Source organism: Convolutriloba macropyga, chromosome 4, assembly GCF_964194025.1.
Source record: "Convolutriloba macropyga chromosome 4, txConMacr16.3, whole genome shotgun sequence".
Taxonomy (NCBI): Eukaryota; Metazoa; Xenacoelomorpha; order Acoela; family Convolutidae; genus Convolutriloba; species Convolutriloba macropyga.
This window is the reverse complement of record NC_134471.1, coordinates 29,331,619-29,352,427: the sequence shown is the minus strand read 5'-3', so window position 1 is coordinate 29,352,427 and position 20,809 is coordinate 29,331,619. Positions and strand designations below refer to the sequence as shown.

The following is a 20,809-nucleotide window of genomic DNA, read 5'->3' as shown; positions in this document are numbered from 1 at the left end:
AAAGCACTCTGTAGTGTTATTGGTTCTGGGAGAGGAACAAAGTTTGTTTGTGAAATATTTCTGTACTGTTCCAATATATCGGGGACGGAGTTCAAAATGAACAACAATTCGTATTTGCTTACATGCAATTCTGAGGATAAATCGAAAGACTGATTCGCAATAAACTCCTCATATTCAAATTCTTTAATAGAGAACGTTGCATACTCAAGTCCTTTACTAAATCGGATTATTCTGTTGGATTTTGTGAAAATGTCCAAAAAATTGTAAAAAAAAGTATGAATCTACATCAATTTCGTCAATTTTGTATGAATCAGGTATATCTTCTTTTCTCTTGTAAATCTTCTCCAATATATGTAAGTGGTTTTTGATCAACATCTTTCACAAATGAGTAAAATTTCACGTATTAATCTATTAAAATAAAAAAATGTTAAAAGAGAGAATGAGATAAGCAAAACGATATCATTAACTTTTACAACAAGTTTCTTAATACTAAAATTTGATTGGTTTGTAGTTTGTAATATAATCACGTTAACGTCAATTGTATATATGTTGTCTTCAATTAAAGTAGGAGTTTTCTTCTCTAATGTTTTAATATTATTGTAAAAACACATTTAGTGTTTTATCGATGAAATTACAAAATTAGTTTGTTTACAATAATATTTGTATTCTCTAAGTGAGCAAACATCTGACAGATAGATTTTGTTAAGAAGTCTGTTTTGGGATGAATAGTATTGTTTTGTAAAAAAGTAACACAAATCAGCAATATGACAAATAAATATAACTTAAGATTTCCGATTTTCCTCCAAGGAATAAGGTTAAACATTTTTGATGTTTTCTGGATTTAAATACAATGTATAATGTAACACTGTGACTGCTTCGTAGTAAGTTCTTGAACTTTTGTATTGCGTAACGTTACTAAAAATAGAAATTACGTCATTTCCTTATATGGAAATAATTAGTCATAAAAGTTATTCTAACTAAAAAACCAAAAATTGTATTCATTCTCACTTTTTTATCAGATACAGTTGCTCGGCAATTTACTTAAAATTTATTCAATTTATTTTGGATCACAACAATACAATGCCTTCTCTTGATAGAAATCTACCTGTCAAATGCTCAAAGTGCGAGAAAATGGCTGTCAAGCAGCAAATGGCTCGACACAAAAAATCGTGTGATAGTGGGACTTTAAAATGTCCCAAGTGTCCACATTTCTACACAAAGAGGAAAGAGGACTTGAACTACCACCTTGCTAAGCATCAAGCTCCTCAAGAAAAGAAGCTTAGTACAGTGTGCACTATATGCTTGGAGGAATTTCCAAGTTTTTATTCTCTTCAACAACATAAGAGACGGAAACACGGAACATCGACCAAAGTTGGAACCAAATCCAGCGAAAGCTTGAAAGAAGTACTAGAATCGGAAGAATTGGATAGGAACAACGAACAGTTACAGCAGGAACTTAGTGCCTGTCAACACTTCTTTGACAATACTGAGATGGAGAATGGGAGACATAGAGTATTCAAATTTAAATTGTCGAGACTTGATACCAGCGAAATTAATGAAAAACTGAAGGAAGTGTTTGAAAAGCTTAACTTTGCTGCAAAAATAAATTTATCCCTGGGATTCACTTTACGAAATGTTGACACAGACGAATACCGATACTTTTATGCTCATGAGAACAACACCTTCTTTGAGAAGTCTCGTTTACTTTGATCTAAGGGAGACTTAGTCTCACTTCAGGATAGAGTAGAGAAATTGGATTTGATTGAGACTTGTGCTCAAGAAAGGGCAAACACAAAATGGCGGTATGCACTAACTACGAATGTAACAGTTTTCTGTGCTCTTCTCAACAATATCCCAATTGGATGTTTAGATGCTGTTATACCTGAACAGTTGTTGAGGAGAAACGATGTAAATTGTCTTGTTACGAATGGATACGGAGAAACCTACAAGGACTACCTTTGCTTGTTTAGAGCTGTGGCTGTTCACTTGTATGGATCAGCTGAGCTGGTAACAAACGCAGCTAAGTTGTTCAGTGACTTTCTCCACGAGTCTGGTCATGACGCAATTAACTAGAGGAGTGTCAATGGATCACCTTGTGTTTGTTGAAAATGCTATAAAACACAACATTTTCATTTATGACATTGACATTGAGGACGGGGATTTTGTAGGTGAACTTGCCAGAAGAAGTATTGAGATGTACGAGAACAACATTAATCTACTGCGCTACAACAACCACATTTGCTATGTTGATGATATCAACACGTTTTTCAAACGATTCCGCTGTCCTAATTGTGATACCTTTATTAAGCGTGCTGGTAATTTCCACCGTCACGTGAAATCTTGTAAAGATAGGATACAGCACATTTATCCGAAGAGTGTTTACACTTTGAGAGAAACTTTGTTCGATAAACTTGACGGTTTCGGAATTGGATATGAGGAAGAACAAAAACTGTTCAAAAATTTGGCTGTATTTGACTTCGAATCAATCTGCGTTCCATCTAATGAACTAAAAGATACCAATACAACTACTTGGATAGGAAAACATGAACCAATATCTGTGTCAATTTCCTCTAATTTATTACAAGAACCTATTTTCCTTTGCAACAGAGACCCCAAGACACTGATTGTATCTTTTGTTGAAGCATTAGAAGAACTAGCTAGCAGAAGTAAAGCAGAAATGTTGCAAAAATTTTCTTCAATTGAAAATGCAAGTAAAAACAGGGTAAGTTCTATTTTCGAGAAGCTAAATGGAAGGAAAGATGAGAGTACTCCAATGTTTGAATTTCAATATATCGAAGAAGAAGAAATTGATATGTCGACTCAATTCCTCCAAATTCAGAAAAATTAACTTCTCGAACTACAACAACATTTTGAACGTTATGTCAGCATTTTACCTGTATTTGGATTCAACAGCGGGAAATATGATCTGAATCTTATCAAGTCTTATTTACTACCCTACCTCATTCAGGAGCGCGATATTCAACCAACGGTTATTAAAAAAGCTAATCATTTTGTATCCTTTAAATTTGGCGATGTTCAGTTTCTCGATATTCTAAACTTTCTTGGTGGAGCAACATCACTAGATTCGTTCCTCAAAGCTTACAAGACAAATGAGACCAAAGGATTTTTCCCTTATGAATGGTTCGACTCACCAAACAAATTGGATGTAACTTTCCTACCGCCTTACAAATGTTTCTTTAGTAAGTTGAGAGATCACAATCCCTTGGAAAAAGAATTTACGGATTTCACAAAATTGTTGAATAGTGGACTTTCGCAACAGGAGGCTCTGAAAAAACTTAGGTTCAAGGTAGTGCCCCCCTCGGGATTCGACAACTACAATTATCTGGAAAGTGTGTGCGAGCACGAACAAATGACAACTTTTCAAGACTTTGTCAGGTGGTATAATAACAAAGATGTTGTCCCGACACTAGAAGCGATGCAGAAAATGATGGAATTCTATCATAACAAAGGGATTGATATGTTAAAACTGGGTTGCAGACTACCTAATTTAGCAAATATTTGTCTACACAAATCAACTAATAGCAAATTCTATCCTTTCGTTGAAGCAGACAACGATTTACATGATAAAATACGCGAAGATATGACCGGTGGTCCCTCTATTGTGTTTACTAGAAAAGCAATTGTGGATCAAACCTACATTCAAAACACAGAAAACATTTGCAAATCAATTGTGGGTATAGACGCCAGTCAACTTCACCCCTTCTCAATGTGTCAAGAAATGCCCACTGGGCTTTACACTAGATGGGAGTTTGATTCAGACTCTCAGAAGTTTAAAGCTAGACAAAAAAAATCGAGGAAATTTGAGAACATGGTTATGTCGTACCTACAATCTCAACGTCCTAACTGCACTATTGAAAGCTACTACACAACTGGAACTCAGAAAAAGATTGATTGTTTTAATGTAGACGGATTTTGTGCTCACTGTAAAACTATTTTTGAAGCAATGGGTTGTTACTTTTACTTCTGTGCATGTCAGGAAGCAAGAGCAAGCATGTCAGAGGAAGAGACTCAGAAAGGATTAAAGAAACGGGAATACGATGAACTAAGACGAGACTATTTTCGAAACGAAGGATATAAAGTTGTTGAGATATGGGAATGTAACTGGTGGGAAACTGTCAAAGGTGATGAATCTGTAAAAATTCACGTGAGAAACAATTTCCCATTCAAGCTACCTCTGACTCAAGAATCTCTACTTACAAAGATAAGAGAAGATAAACTATTTGGTTACGTTCAGTGTGATCTCGAAGTTCCAGATGGGTTGAAATACAAGTTCTCGAACTTTCCACCAATCTTTAAAAACTTTAATGTTAGTCGAGCAGATATTGGTGATTATATGAGGGATTATGCAATTGATAACGATTTACTCAAGCAATCGCAACGCATGTTAATTTCAAGCTTCAAGTTGGAGAATGGAACAGTCATAACACCATTACTCAATTTTTACCTTAGTCTTGGACTAAAATGCACCAAAATTTATCGCTTCGTTCAGTACACACCCAAAAAATGCTTCAACAATTTTTTCCAATCGGTTGTTGATGCTAGAAGAGTTGGAGATGAAAATCCTGAATCAAGCGTTGTAGCAGAAACAATGAAATTGTTAGGGAATAGTTCCTATGGTTACCAAATCATGGACAGAAGCAGACATACAGAGACAAAATACTTGAACGATGAAAAGACACACAAAGCTATCAACGGGAAATTGTTTAAGAGACTTAACAGTGTGTCAAAAGAACTATACGAAGTTGAACTTGTAAAATCAAAATCAAAAATTGAGCACCGTGAACCGATAATAGTCGGCTTTTTTATACTTCAGTACGCAAAATTAAGTATGTTGGAGCTTTATTACAATTTTTTTGATAAATTTTGCGATATCGACACGTTCGAAGAGTTAGAAATGGACACTGACTCCTTATACTTAGCTCTAGCGCACGATAATTTGTACGATTGCATTCGTCCATCTAAAAAAGCAGATTGAGAAACTCTGAGGGAACACGATTGTGATGATTCTTTCAAAGCTGATGCTGTACAAAATTTCTTCCCTAGAACTTGTTGTGATAAACATAAAAAGCACGATGAGCGTGAACCAGGTCTGTTCAAGGAAGAATTTAGATGTAATGAAATGATTTGTCTCTGTAGCAAAACATATTGTTGCTACGATGCCAAATCGGATAAGTACAAATTCAGCAGCAAAGGACTGAACAAACGAACATTGGAAGAGACCGGAGATGGACCATTGGAAAAATATCGGCGAGTGATGGAAGAAATCATCAATTTAACATCTACAAATAGAGGATTTTGGACAATCAACCACTGCGTCGCTACCTATGAACAAACAAAGAAAGGACTCTCATATTTTTATCCTAAACGAAAAGTGTTATCTGATGGAATTCATACTGTACCCCTGAACTTGTAATTTATTGAATCAATTTTCGTATTGTGAGCGCTCTCTGTTGTGTTTAAAATTACTTATAAGGTACTTGATTAATACTGTGTCTGTCTTTTTGTACCTTCATAATTCATTCTTTTAAAAATTTTCAGTTTTCTCAATTTTAGTGGATATAACTGACCTTAATAAATTGCGGCGGCTATACCTAATCTTAATACATTGCGGCGGCTATACCTAATCTTAATACAATGCGCTGGTTATACCAATAAACATGTTGAAATTTACTGCGAGGGGAATTATCCGTTAATTCCCGCTACCTGTACAATTTCCCGCCTGTACAATTCCCGTGCGCGCTGCCTGTACAATTCCCCGCCTGTACAATTCCCGTGCGCGCTGCCTGTACAATTCCCCGCCTGTACAATTCCCTGCGCGGAAAGGCCAATGACCGGCTCCCAAAAATGCGGCCGATCTACTCACACTATACTACTAATACCCTGGTCCCTATACTTAATCTTAATACGTTGCGGCGGCTATTCCTAATCTTAATACGTTGCGGCGGCTATTCCTAATCTTAATACGTTGCGGCGGCTATTCCTAATCTTAATACGTTGCGGCGGCTATTCCTAATCTTAATACGTTGCGGCGGCTATTCCTAATCTTAATACGTGGCGGCCGCTATAACTAATCTTAATACGTGGCGGCCGCTATTCCTAATCCTAATACGTTGCGGCGGCTATTCCTAATCTTAATACGTTGCGGCGGCTATTCCTAATCTTAATACGTTGCGGCGGCTATTCCTAATCTTAATACGTTGCGGCGGCTATTCCTAATCTTAATACGTTGCGGCGGCTATTCCTAATCTTAATACGTTGCGGCGGCTATTCCTAATCTTAATACGTTGCGGCGGCTATTCCTAATCTTAATACGTTGCCGCGGCTATTCCTAATCTTAATACGTTGCGGCGGCTATTCCTAATCTTAAAACGTTGCGGCGGCTATTCCTAATCTTAATACGTGGCGGCCGCTATAACTAATCTTATTACGTGGCGGCCGCTATTACTAATCTTAATACATGTACGCCTATACCCTATCTTAATACATTAGTGTAGACCCTCTCTCAAAAATTACTCCTATACCCTATCTTAATACATGGGGTCTACCCCCCCGGGAGACTTGCTCACCCTATTACTACTGAACTGATTGCCAGATGACAGAGTGCAAATCTTGCACTGCAATTGGTTAGGTTTTTAAATCAGTAACTACCGCTAAGCAATTCAACCCTCACATAACTTGTGCTCAACCGAACCAGGAAATACAGATTGATTTTGGGGGACCATATTTATGACAAAAAGGGCAACAAGACAAAATATATAAGCGTAAGAGATCGTTTTTCTAAGTACCCCAATGCATGTATATTTGACGAGGCAAATAGCTTAAATGCATATTGATTGTCATGATGTACCACGCAAACTCCGATTGGATCATGCAAAAGGACTTGTGGGACATCAATTAATGACCTTCTGTACTAGAAACAACATAGAAATTACTGAAGCTCCAGTTAATGATCAACTTGCAGTTGGACTGTTAGAAAGCCTAATACAGACTATTAGGAATAGATTGCATCCGTCAAAGATAAAAAATTGGTAAAATTCGTTCTACATAAAGCATGCATTAAAGATTATCGTTCACCAACTGCAAATATGTAAACAAAAAACAATAAAGATTCCCCCCCCCCCGAAGCACATGTAGGTAGAAAATCTAATACCCCGCTGAGCATAATTTTTACTACACCTTAGTTGTCTAAAATATCGTAAGGGAACATTATAAAGTATATTTTAGATGAAGACTCAGTTCCACCAGAAGCCATTCTTCTCGATGAAAAATGGGTGTATGGATATCGGAACGATATCGAGATCGAGAGGGGCATTACCAGAGCAACACGATTCTAGGGGGAGAGAAAAAAAGAACAACACTGACGGCGGATCACAACTTCTCCGCTCTTCCAACAGCTGCTGTCCTATCCCCCTCTCTTAGCGCGCCGTTCAACTCAAACTGGCCCCGAAATCCATGGAAAGAGAAGGGCGAAGAGAAACATCGAAGGTCTAATTGAAGTGCTTGCTTCAGGGTCTAAAATAATAAAAGTCCGTCCCACCACATCAACTATGAAAGAGCCAGGCGAATTGGTGGTCACGACCAGCAATAGTGATATTGCAAAGTTCGCGACCCATCTCGAACGCCAAACTCCACTCAAAGTGATTACTGATTGTCACGGACACAGAACAAATGAAAAACTACTGGAGGAAAAGATTCTAAGTGCTGTATAAGAATTCACTCGCAAACTCAAGGTTGATAAGAAAATCAAACACAAGGAATGCGAACCTGATAGCGGGGTATCGTCTTCTAAGCCGAACATTGCACAGCGATGCGAGGTCGAATCCCAATTACACCAAACTTCTCGGCCATCAGAAATTGCAATTCCGCAACAAATCAAGACCCGCCCGGCGAGTTACCAATTTCAACTGCAAATGCGCTAACAACAGCCCTGCAAAACTTTCCCAACCCCAAGTCGATCCAAATGCGGATGAACGATCAATCGGACGAACATTGAGAAACCCAAACAATTACAAATTTCGAGAAACACATTCCGACTCATTGAGCACTGCTCCACCAAAACGTCAAGGTCGACCCGGAGATGTAGAGATGTGCCAGAGTTCTAGCACTTCTATCAATGAAACAGTCCAAACAACTGCAGATCAAGCTCCAGATGAAACGAATATTGAAACGGTAATCGAAGAAGTATCTCCTGCTGACCCGCGAGTGAGGAATAAAGCAGGCTACAGGAGCCCCAAGCCCGGAGAGGATATGATATCGATGACCGTTAACGAGGCGGAATTTGATACTAACTATGAATAAACCGTCTGGAACTCGCAAATTTAAACTGTATTTTAATTTGTATCGTTAGGTATGATAACTAGTACCTTAAATTGATATTACATATTTAACGGGGGACCAAGTATTAATAATTCAAATACGTTACTATTATTAAAAAAGGTTCTCAATGTACAATTTTTTTTAATTCATGGGGTATGTGACACCTGATCATCTTTAAATACTTTAGTGCAGTTAAAATTAAATATGATGCAGAATTTTGTTCATATTAGTTGGCCTTTCACTCCATTATTTTATTGAGATAATGTTTCATGTTTCCCGCTTATTGGTTGTCGTCCTTTCGTCCATATATCTTTTCCTGCTGCATGATCACTCATGTCTGTTCATACTTACTTTTGTTGACAACCACATCAGTTTCAATGTCTTAATTTATCCAATTCAAATGAAGCAATCAAAACTCTCTTTCAATTCCGCTCCGCAAAATTGAGCTCATAAATTCAGGTAAGCATTTCGCTTGGCGATATCCAATCTTGAATTCGCGTTGCGAAGTCGACAGCAAAACAATTAAGTACGACACCCTTTACCACTTCCGCGTGACAAAAATCAACACTCTAATTTGATTTCTCACTGACGTGAATTGGCCAAAAAAAGTGTGACCAGATCTTAAAAAGAAGACAGCACACCAATACAATTGAAATACTTTAGAATGTAAGAAATGTGTGAAATCCCAAATTTGCTGTCCCAGTCGTAAAAACCTTTAGGATGCGAATTCCTCTAATTGAGTCAAAAAACATAATTTGCTTAATATAATATTATTTGGAAAAGGCTTAGTTTGGCAGACATGATAAGTGGGGGTAAGGTAGGTTGAGAGCATAATCATGATTTTCAAGTGTTATGCAAATCGACGTGATTAGTTTTGCTTTCCGTTCAAACTCTTGATCAGAACAACTTGGCTGAAAAACATAAAAACAGACAGAAACTCACTCACGTTTAGTTGTTCAGGTGCTCGGGTTTGGGGGTGGGGGGAGGTGTGAGGTGAGGTGTGGTGTGTGTGTGTGTGTGGGGGGGGGGGTGGGAGAAGACGTGATGACGTGATGTGTGTGTGGGGTCAAACTCTTACATATGAACACACAATGAATTATTTGCAGGAATAATTTAGGTGAACCGCATACTTAGAGTCTAGTTTAACAAGTCTCTAAGAGCCCTTCATGCTCTCTAGGTGTAACCTCTCGGGGCGTATTCCAATTTTGAGGTTCATAAGGTTTTTTTGCACATCCCCAGTGATTGTGGAATTTTTATCGTGTAAGATCTGATAAGATGCTGACTAAGAATTTTTAACGTGTAAGATCTTATCAGATCTTACACGATAAAATTCCTCTTATCATATCTTACACGATAAAAATTCTGGTAAGAGGAATTTTTATCGTGTAAGATCTGATAAGACATCTTATAAGATAAACATTCCTCTTATCAGAATTTTTATCGTGTAAGATCTGATAAGACATTTTATAAGATAAACATTCCTCTTATCAGAGAATTTTTATCGTGTAAGATCTGATAAGACGGAATTTTTATCGTGTAAGATGTGATAAGACATGTTTTAATTATTTCAATTTAACCGTATAACGTAGTCAGGTCCTATGAAAGTAAAAAAAAATAATCGGTCAGCTAACCAATTATGAAACAAAAAAATGCTTGTTGATTCTGTTTTGGCTGCAGTTTTATTGTGAGTCTTAACTGTTTACTATGGCTAAACTTAGCAGTCCAAGATAGTTTTGGTTTTTGAAAAAAATTTTCAGCCTGTTTGATAATCACCGCTTCGGAGAAAGCCCCTGTCACTCAAATAATCTTTTTTACAATATCTTATAAGTCTTAAAAGACAGTATAAGATATTTTTCTCTTTGTTGCTCTGACACTTAAGTGTTGCATGCTGTAGTTATTCGGCTACTGCTTGAGAGCAACTCTGAATTGTCTTCAATATGAAGAATATACCATACTTCAGGAATTTATATAAGAGGAAATTTTTATCGTGTAAGATCTGATAAGACGGAATTTTTATCGTGTAAGATCTTATAAGAGGAATTTTTATCGTGTAAGATCTTATAAGAAGAATTTTTATCGTGTAAGACCTTATAAGAAGAATTTTTATTGTGTAAGATCTTATAAGAAGAATTTTTATCGTGTAAGATCTTATAAGAGGAATTTTTATCGTGTAAAATCTTATAAGAGGAATTTTTATCGTATAAGATCTGATAAACGTCTTATCAGATCTGATAAGAAGATGCATCCCCTTACAGGCTATTAGCAAGATGGTTTTGTCAGAATTTTGTCAGATCTTACACGATAAAAATTCCACAATCACTGGGGATTTTAAATATTAATAATTAAAACATTAATATAATGCTCCCGGATCTGTGTGTCATAACAATTCAGTACTGAGTCATAGAATTTCCATTATGATTTTTACTATGACCAGAGTTCTGATCATGGCACTTTTTAGACATTTCATGGGAAAATTCATCGTAAAATTCTGAATTTTTTATGAACATAATGATTTTTTCTCTGCATTTATTCTGAACATTATGACCTTCTTCTCTGCATTTATTCTGAAAATCTTGATTTTCCTCTGAATTTGCTCTGATCAGTATGACAAAAAAATCTTTAACATGATGAAAATATTAGCAAAATTACTAGCCAGGCTACGGCATACGCTAAAGTTTTAGCTGATGGAATACTCAATTTATTTTCATTTTTATTTACTTATGGAGTTGGTCGGCAAAAGATATTTGGTTTAATTAATTTGGAGGGTTTGTTGCGAGGTCTGCTTTTAAGTTCGTTAATTGGTCCCAACTTAACGATTTAGGCATTTACACCATGAATTATAGGCCAATTTGCGGGCATCAGACTTTCTAGACTGAAATGATCTCTGATCAGACAAATTTGGGTCGCTCAGTGGGGTTGCTAAGCTATTTGGTTGCGCGATGGTGAGACATAAACAAAAAATTTAAACATAACAGATTACCGTCGGGCGAATTGCTCTCAAACGACCGGCGAGCGTTTGGCTTCGTAAGTAGCTAGCCACAGTATAGTGAAGCTAGCTTTATATTAATTGAAGGGGCGTATGGTGAGCGCAGCGGAGCTGTGGATTCAATTTCTAAGAACCGCCCTTCACAACGTAAGTATAAGTCACCACAACAATTTCTGTTAATCGCTTAATTGAAGACTAGTGGGCTGAACGTCTCTAAGAAAAATTTATGCAAACTGGGCGCTACCTCTTTATCCGGTTTCTGATGACGAAAATCAAATGGGTCAGACGAAAAGACGGCCAGGCGAAAAATTGCATAAAAGAGGCAAACTGGATTAATATATTTGATACCAATTGCTTTTAAGAGCAATTAACAATAATTTCCTAAAAATGCCTGTTAGTTCATATATGACAAAAAAATTTTCTACTAAAACTCCTTGTTAATAAATTTACCATTCTTGACCAGAGGTGATGACATTACGCCGCCTAACAGCAGCTGAAGTGCGGCACGAACAAAAAAAGAGAGACAGAGAGATAGAGAGAGAGAAAGAGATAAAACGTCAACGAGAAAGAGAAGGAAAGAAACCCTAACCGACAGAGGGCGAATAAGAGACAAGAATATTTTCCATGATGGGATTCCACTCTGGAACTTCTAATTTTCTAGCCTTGTTAGTAAATAAATCATATAGAAAAAAACTGAAATAGACAAAAATTGAAAACAGAAATTTTCAAATTCGCCGTAAATTCTTGCTACAATTCAAGATAACAAAACCTTCAGAAACATTCTCAAGAGAATATCCAGTATCCTTGTTTCAAGCCTGAAATAGTTTCACTGGCTCATAAAGATCCATACACTTGGAACATTAAAACTTTCCAAGAATTCGAAAAAAAATTTAAGTTTTATCAAAAAATTATTAAAACTGGAGTCATAAAAAATATTGATCACCATTCCATTAACTCTAGAAACTATGCAGCAGCTCAATAGTAAGAAAAAATAAATGGGAAAAACTGGAACAAAATGGCAAAAAGTAACAAAAAATGCTAACTTTCGTGATGTTAAAATCTTGCAAGACATTCTATTACATCTGAAAACTATACAGTAACAAATCTTCAAACTCTAAAGAAGGTTCCTTGGCTTTTAAGGCTGAAAAAACCTACAAAAAACGACCAACATTTTCACAAAAATTGAAAAGAAGCAAGTTTTATCAAAAGATTGTTGAAATTTGTGACATTAAAATTTGAAAAACTATTCCATGACCAATAAGAACTAGTCAGTAACTTATTATCAAACCTCTGAGGAGGTTTTCTGGCCTGTGGGTCTAGAAAGACCAGAATGAGGAAAAATAAATAATAAATATTAAAAAATTTGAAAAAAAATTGCACATTTTGTCAAAAAAATGCTAAAATTCGTGATGTTAAAATGTTGAAACCATTCCATACCTAAGAAAAATAAATATCAAAAATGTAAAAAATATTTGAAACAATTTGAAAGATATTTTGCAAAAATTCTAAATTTGCGTGTTTTTGTTTTTAGCGAGCGGATGTTCGTCAGCAGCTAGAAACGGGTGGGGGTGGGGGGAGGGGGGATCAGGGGGGGGGGCTGCACCGAGGGCTGATGGGGGCAACAGTGGTTTGGGGGTAGAGGCAGTAGTGGGGGGGTCAACAGTGGAGGGGTCTTCAACCTCTCTAAGAACAGCCCTTCACACCATCAGTTTAATTCTCCAAAACAGTTTGAGCTGAAACAGAGTTGAAAAGCTCTAAGAGCACTTAATGCCCGCAGGGCGCTACCTGCTTATCCCAATTTGAGGACGAAAAGTCAAAAAGCGTCAGACGTAAAATCGGTCAAGCGAAAAATCGCATGAAAAAGACCGACAGGACTAACATAATTGCTACAAATTTCGTTTGAGAGCAATTAATCAATGTAGCAGTGAAAATTGTTTTTGTTATTGAATAACTGAAATTACTAATTACTTTTTTTGAGCTCCTCGTCAAACAAGATTATTTCCTTGTAAATGAAGATGCACAACTCACCAACACCAGACACTATTTGGTCTTTAGCGTAGATTCTAAATCTCTTCTTATCATCAAATAAAATGGAGTAAATTTCTGCAAATGCCATCGCTTTGAGGCTGAATTAATATTTTTGGACGACTGGCTATTTTCTGCGGCTGAGCATGTTGGTTTTGATCAAAATATCCAAACTATTATGGTCAGATCATACAGGCTATGGAAAGGGCTCTGTTCATATTATTCAGACCATGCCTCAAAAATATCCAGGCATTAGTCTGTGCTTTGATCACAGCGTGCAGGACTGGATTGGACCTGAAAAGACATTGCGGACCTTAGGTTTTTGCCGCCACTCTGTCGATGAGTTGCAATTTAGCCACCTGTGCGCAACCCAAGTCGGTCTGAGCAGAGATGGGTTAGGTCGCGCATCTCATCATGGTGCTACAACTTTGTCAACGAGCAATTTAAAAAAAAATAGCATTTGAAAGATTTCAATTTGGATTTGATTCGACAGTTGTATTGGTTATCGATCATAATTATAGACTAGAATCGTTCTCTTGCCAATTTTAATCTGAGAGTTTCTGTTTGTTGCTCATTGGAATGGGTTTGAAACCAGAATGTATTATCACTGCGTCATTATGGTTAATCAGTAAATATTATTGGGCGTTTGGATTTTCTTTCAGTTGGATTTTGATAATGGATTTAATTGTATTTAATTGGTAAAATGATTCCACGGGTATTGATGAAAGATGACGTCACTGTGAGAATGTTTCGCAAAACTCCTCTGGTCCAATTTTGTTTTGAAAAGAAATTGATCATGCTTTATATTTGTAACATTATAGCCGCACATACCACCAGCTGTATGACCTCTGCGCTTGTTGTTTCGATGATGGCTAAAATACATTGACCGCATGTATTAACGTCATCGTCCGGCTTTCCAATGGCCTCAGATTGAAGAACGTTTGGTTGGTGTTGCGGATACAACCTCAAGATAGCTAATAAAGGAAGTGAAAGATGATTTGTCGCAAAAAATTAGACTTTTGTCCAACAATGCTGGCGTATAGTTGCCAAAAAATTGAAACCAAAATCTTGAAATCTGACTTCTCAATGCTAGAAATATGTTTTCGTTACAGTTGGCGTTACTCATTAATGTTGGTTTGTGTGAAACCATCTATTTATGAATATCGACCAAAAAACGTGATCAAAATTGAGAAATTTTTAAATCTAAATTGAATTTATCATAAATTACCTGAGCTCCTTTTGCTGCCCTTCACTTGTCCGCATTGTGTTTTACTGAAACAAACAAGGAGGCTGGGTAATGTGCGTTTGCACATGACGTTCCGGCCACGCTTATCCACAATTTCGGCTGTATTGTCTACCAAATGAGGAAAGTACGAATAAAAAATTGTTTCAAATTGAATCACTTAGAAGGGCAACTAATGCCACATTAGTGGGCCAATGAAAACTGCCATTATTAAAGCTAGAAGACAAAACAAAAAAATCAAATAGCAACAGCAAACATTTACATCCAAACCTCGATATCTGTTTTTCTTTAAATAAAATTAACTAATAACAGTAAAAAAAATTAAACTAATGAATTAATTTTGTCTTTCACTAGAAAAACATGGGACCAGTCCTTGATGAGACTGAGTAACAAGTAGACAAAAATGATCAAAAACGGCAAACTAAAAACAACAATTAGTTTTCTTTGAAAATAAATAATTGTGAATAAAGAAAACCATTAGATAACAAATGAAATTTTAAAAAAATTAAGTTCTTTCTTACTTCGAAATGACGAAATGTAGACCTGTCTTTACCTAGAGTATCTGGAAAACGTCTACAAAAACAAACACCAATTTCAGATGAGAAAAAAAAATTCCATTAATTTTCGCAACAAAGTGGCGTTGAAGCCGCTTAAACCATAATCTATTGCGTAAAAACTAAGATATAAACAATTGCACACCAATTAAACACCAATAATAAGACAAGTAACCTCTGAAAATTGAGTTTAGGTAACCAGTATTGAAGATGACAAATTTGTTTTTTTTTTTTCGAAAACAATTAATTTCAAAGTGACAAAAATACTAAGTATTAATTGTGTTCAGAAAATATGTTCATTGTTTTTTTCAAAGAAGACCATTCAATTTCGTTATATAATTTTTCAGAATTTGTCGTATATCTACAAAATGCACGACAAATTTAATTTAAGTTTTTGCTAAAATGTCTGTCGAAGCCGTAAAAGCAAAAAAAACAATGCTCTAAAAACTTTAAAATGGTTCAATTGTGCCCTCTTTAAGCAACAAAAAGTGATGTGAGACCTGCAATTATTAATGTCAGGTATTAGGTAGCGCAAAAATAACAACAAGGTGCAAATTAAGAAGAATTCTATATATTTTTTGAACATTTGGTTCAAAAGTATTAAAAAGTTTAGCTACTAACTGAAATCAGTAAAAAGGTGCCTTGTTCAACCATACGGAGCTGTTAAGACCTGCTTCTACCCAGAAGTTATCATTTTACAACAATAAGAACAAAAAAAGATAAAAATAGAAAATATTTGGCAGAAAACGGTATCGAAGCCGTTAAAGCAAGAAGCGAAACACTAAAAACATCCAATGTGTTCAATTGTGCGTTCTCTGAACACATTTAAGCAAGTAGACCACCGTACAGAAAAGTGCAAAAAAATATTCGTGTTTATTTTTTTCAAAGAGTTGACTTCAAACAAAAGAAAACCTCTCGTTCTAAAATGAAATCCATAAGTTAGGTTCTTTTTTACATCCAAAAAAGCCGTCAATATCTGACAATATTCGAAAATTGTCAATTAATAACAAAAACAACGTCAAATAGGAAAAAAACAGAAAATAATTTAATATTTTGCTAAAAACCGGTTTCGAAGTCGTTAAACCAATGAGCAAAGCATTAAAAAAATAGGATTTGTTCAGTTCCGCCTTTCAGAAAGACCAATCACTGGATAAAATTACACAATTTAGGTAGCCAGTCCACAACAAATTACACAAAATTGCAAACACAAAAAATACTTTTGTACCCTTTGTCGTCTACAATAAAAACAATTGATTTGAAACCAAGATAAAATTTAGCTATCAAACAAAATCTGTGAATATTGTCATCTGTACATTCATAGATTGATGATAGGACCTGCAATTATCCAGAAATTAGGTTACACTACAAAAAGATTGACAATTAAGGACAAAACCAAAACAAAATTTCATTAATTTCTGCTAGAAGGCGGAGTCGAATCAGTTTAAACCATAATCTCTTCACTGAAAAATTGATCTTTTTGTTTATGTCCTCATTTTAGTTGCCAATAATGTAATATATCGCCTGTCAATAGTGTGACAAGACAAAAAAAGAGCATCAAATACAGGAAATTGTCTAAAACTTTCTGTCAAAATTTGTACTATCAAAGCAGAAAACCCATTAATTAAAACATAGAACAGTATATTTGATTTGATCAGGAAGACGATGAGAAATGAATATATAGATATAACGCTATGAGCTGACCAAAAAGAAGAAAAAGGTGGAAAGCTCAATATTTTATTGTTTTTTATAAATATGTGTTTTTGAAAATCAAAATGACCATAAAATCACATTGCGTGGAAATTTAAAAATTGACATTTAAAAATTGCGTGATAATACAGAAAGAATGAATCTTTAATCCTCGATAACTCCGCTGGAAAAAAGTAATTCAAAAAACCTTTTTAGTTATATATTTTACGCTAGACGGGCTTTCTATTGATACCACTCACAATCCTCTAGAATGAATATATGATCGGTCAACTTTCACAGACCAAAAAAAACCCGATTCAGTATATAGTCCCTCCACCACTACGGTGGGTCGGTACAATTATTGTGAAAACGCCGACGTTTATCTGCCATCAAACACAATCAACACTGATGAAAAGTCTAAATTCAACCATTTGAAGAATGAATCTTCTAAAAGATATTAAAAAAATACTATCAAACAATTTGTAGTACTCAATAGCAAGATTCCATTTGGCAAATGAAAAAAAAAAATAAAAACACATACATCTTACCATACATATTACCATGCATTTTTATCAAAGACAACCACTCTTTCGGACAAAGCATATTCAACTATTGTAATTAGACGACAATCAAATCGAATCAAGATCCAAGCCTCGTACATTTACCATCGTCAATTGAAACAACAAAATTAGTGCTATCAACAAAGACGTAATCATAACACAATTTATGGTACCAACCATGTCATCATACCACTAAAGATACCTTGGTATACCACCAAACTATACCAATTATTTGATGAATACCATTTTTCAATAATACGGATAGATATTCCAACCAAATACGCCAGGTAAAAAATCAAAATATAACCACTTGAAGGTTCATTAACTTTTCAAAACGAATAAAAATGCCATCAAATAATTGGTAGTACTCAATAACAATATGCAATGTGGCAAATGAAAGGAAACTAACAACATATGCATCTTACCATCCATATTACCATCCATCTTATCAAAGACAACCACTCTTTCAGACAAAGCATTTTCAACTATTGTAATTAGACGACATAACAAAGCCAATCAAGATCCACCCTTCATAAATTTACCATCGTCACTTGGAACAACAATATTAGCACCACTAACAGAGACGTAATCATACCAAAAAGATGGAAGCAACCACGTCCTCAAACCACTAAAGATACTTAGGTATACCACCAAAGTATACCAAATATTTAATGATTACCATTCAGACCAGAAACTGCTAACCCAGCTCTTAATAACCAAATCGCAAACCATGCTTACAGTAACCATTTATTAACAAACCCTCTACCAACCAAACAAACACCACTTCCAATATACTCCTCAAAAGTTCGTCCACCGCCACCACCAGCTATTATGCAGCAAAGATTGGACCAATCAGTTCACTAACGAAAAACTCACCCCAGACCCGAAATCATCAAAGATGTTTTGAAAGAAATTTGGCACACATACGCCAAGATAACTTAAGGTTTCCCAACGCTGTGACCTCACGCAGCAACAACCCTAAGTCAATTTTTCCACCAATCAACTTTCCAGGAGGTACACGAAAGTGGAATAATTGATACAATATGATTTACCCAAATCGACCAACAAAACGTCCAATCCATACCCCTCCAGTTACAACCCCCTTCTGTCGTACAGAAATTGGGCAAACATTCCGTACGGATCAAAACTTCGTCATTACCCCCACTTCATAACCTTAAACATAGGGTCCATTTTTCTACCCCCATTACCCTCAGACTAGCCAATCAGTAAAAAGAAGTACGAAAAACATGAGGAGGGACAAAAGCCACCAAGCAACCCACCCCTTGTTAAAGCAGTTCTACAACCTTATAGAACGCTTCTTATACCATTACAACTTCGAATTTGAAATACCGACATTTGTTATATTGATCATCTGGTGGTGAAGGCGTCACCGCAGCTTACAGCGCTTTCGAACACGAGCTAAGTTTCAATTTCCTGCACTCTACGCCGAAAAAGTCCAGAATAACAGATTCCGGGTGGATGAAACGATGCTCTTTCATAATCTGATTTAAAATACCTTTTTCAGGGATTGGGTCAATTACACGACAAAATCATTCATGAAAATGATCAATTGACCTCACCGTACTTCCTGAACTTTAGCTACCGCATTCACCATCAATACTTAACAGGCGCCCTCAGGAGCTTCGAGACTGTAAAAAATTATTATATCTTCCAACCAAAATGGGCACCCGAACGAACATTCATAACCCCCATTAAAGCAATCATACTCTGTGATGAATATCACACGTATCATTTTGAATGCAGCGTCGCCAACAAAGCTGACACGAATACGATAGAAATCCACCGCCGACCGACAATCACCAAAAAAAGAGGTGAGAAAGGCCGTAAGAGAAAGGCCGTATGAGGTGAGAAAGGCAGTGTGGGAATGTTGATATTAAAACAATTTAACCAAAACCTAAAACACCTTTAGCACTCACTGTAAACTTTAAAATTAAAAAAATCTTTTACACCTGACAGCTAACACTTATTACCTGTCAGGTCAGGTAACTCAGGTAAGTCGTCCACTGGAAGAACAACTACTTTGCCCAACCGGAACCGGAGAACTGGAATTGCATCCTCTGGGAGTAGCCGAACCAGTGTTTGATGAAATTGATAATTTTTTGTGGTTGTTGATTTTTAAAAGTCTCCAACATGTAGGGGATTGCTTGGCGAACCACAAAAATCAACAGAAAAGAACAATAAAAAAGAAGAAAACCATGAGCAAAGAGAGCAGAATATACCAAAGAGACTCACAGACTAGACTAAACAAAAACATAATAACCTGGAAAGTTGGAGCCATTAATGGCTGACATCCAATAATCTCAAAAGAAGGTTTATTTAAAAACTGAAACACTCAGTTCTGATTAGTTGAATTACAAAAAAAATGTATGTTTTTTCTGTTTATGTCTATATCCCTCCAATCTTTTAGTTGGTTGCTGTTTGAGTCAGAACTGACATAACAGCGAAGTACATTCCTGTCTCATCTACGTTCTGGATTTAAAATTGAGATATAGTTTAGACTTTTTAGCATAGGCGCCCGTGCACTGTATATTATACACGAGTATTACATAGTAATACTCAGAATAGAGGAGTAATAGACCAGAGACATAGAACTTTAATTAGTCAGGTAAGCCCTAAGATACTGTCTATTGAAACCCCCATAAGACCATCCTCAGCTAAAAAGTAAAAGGTAAGCTCCAGATGAAAGCTTTTTCAAAGTCACTAAATCAATCGGCTATCATCTGAGATGATTCATTGGTTTTGTTTATGTTTTCATACCAAACCATTGAGCCCCGTCATTAATTCAGGATGTCATACTACAACAAAATTGCTAGTGTAGGGAGATATCCAAAACACTGTAGAAGAAACGGTTTCGAACCCCATAAGATCAAAATCTATATACTAAAAAAATTGAAAATTTGTCCCTATTTTAGCAACCTGAATCTGATCTGTGAAGCTTCATTAAAAGAATAGCTAATTTCGGAAGAGCTAATTCGACCAAAAAGTCAGTATATCCATAAAAATGTGATGAATTATAGATACTTTTTTGAGTTGCACTACCGAAGACCATTAGGTGTCAACTGAATGCATTAGATAGTTTTGTAATAGCTTGTCTCACTAAACATTTAATTAATTAGACTCAGTCATAAGACATAAAAAAGTACATCAAAATTCAAGAATTGAGTAAACATTTATAAAACTGTTGGTGCCATAAAAACAAAGAAATTTACTCATAACACCCAAAACTGTTCAATTGGACTTTATCAGAACATAAATTTCTCAAAAATTGAACCTAAAAAAAATTTTTTTTATTTGGGATTAAAAAAAGCAAAAAACTTCAATAAGAACTGACCCAAAAATTAATCAGAATCCAAATTCATTCCAAAAATCAACAATGAGACTAAAACTGGGCTCGCTA

The 20,809-nt window shown here is 35.8% G+C and overlaps 2 protein-coding genes across 5 annotated transcripts in view; both read right to left on the bottom strand.

Annotated features, from left to right (window-relative positions):
- The window catches only part of LOC142337592 (START domain-containing protein 10-like), a 308,346-nt gene that overhangs the window by 96,855 nt on the left and 190,682 nt on the right, over positions 1-20,809 (bottom strand). The window lies entirely within an intron of this gene.
- The window catches only part of LOC142338372 (uncharacterized), a 118,886-nt gene that overhangs the window by 46,655 nt on the left and 51,422 nt on the right, over positions 1-20,809 (bottom strand). Inside the window, exons 6-7 of one of the 3 annotated variants that reach the window (XM_075388093.1) lie at positions 14,577-14,620; positions 13,890-14,322 (exon numbers count right to left, since the gene is read on the bottom strand). In XM_075388093.1, the coding sequence (XP_075244208.1) occupies positions 14,150-14,322; positions 14,577-14,620 (217 nt within the window). In that variant the 3' untranslated portion in view covers positions 13,890-14,149. Of the gene's footprint in view, positions 1-13,889; positions 14,323-14,576; positions 14,621-20,809 lie in introns of those variants that run through there. The other 2 variants (XM_075388094.1, XM_075388095.1) reach the window with 2 other exon arrangements.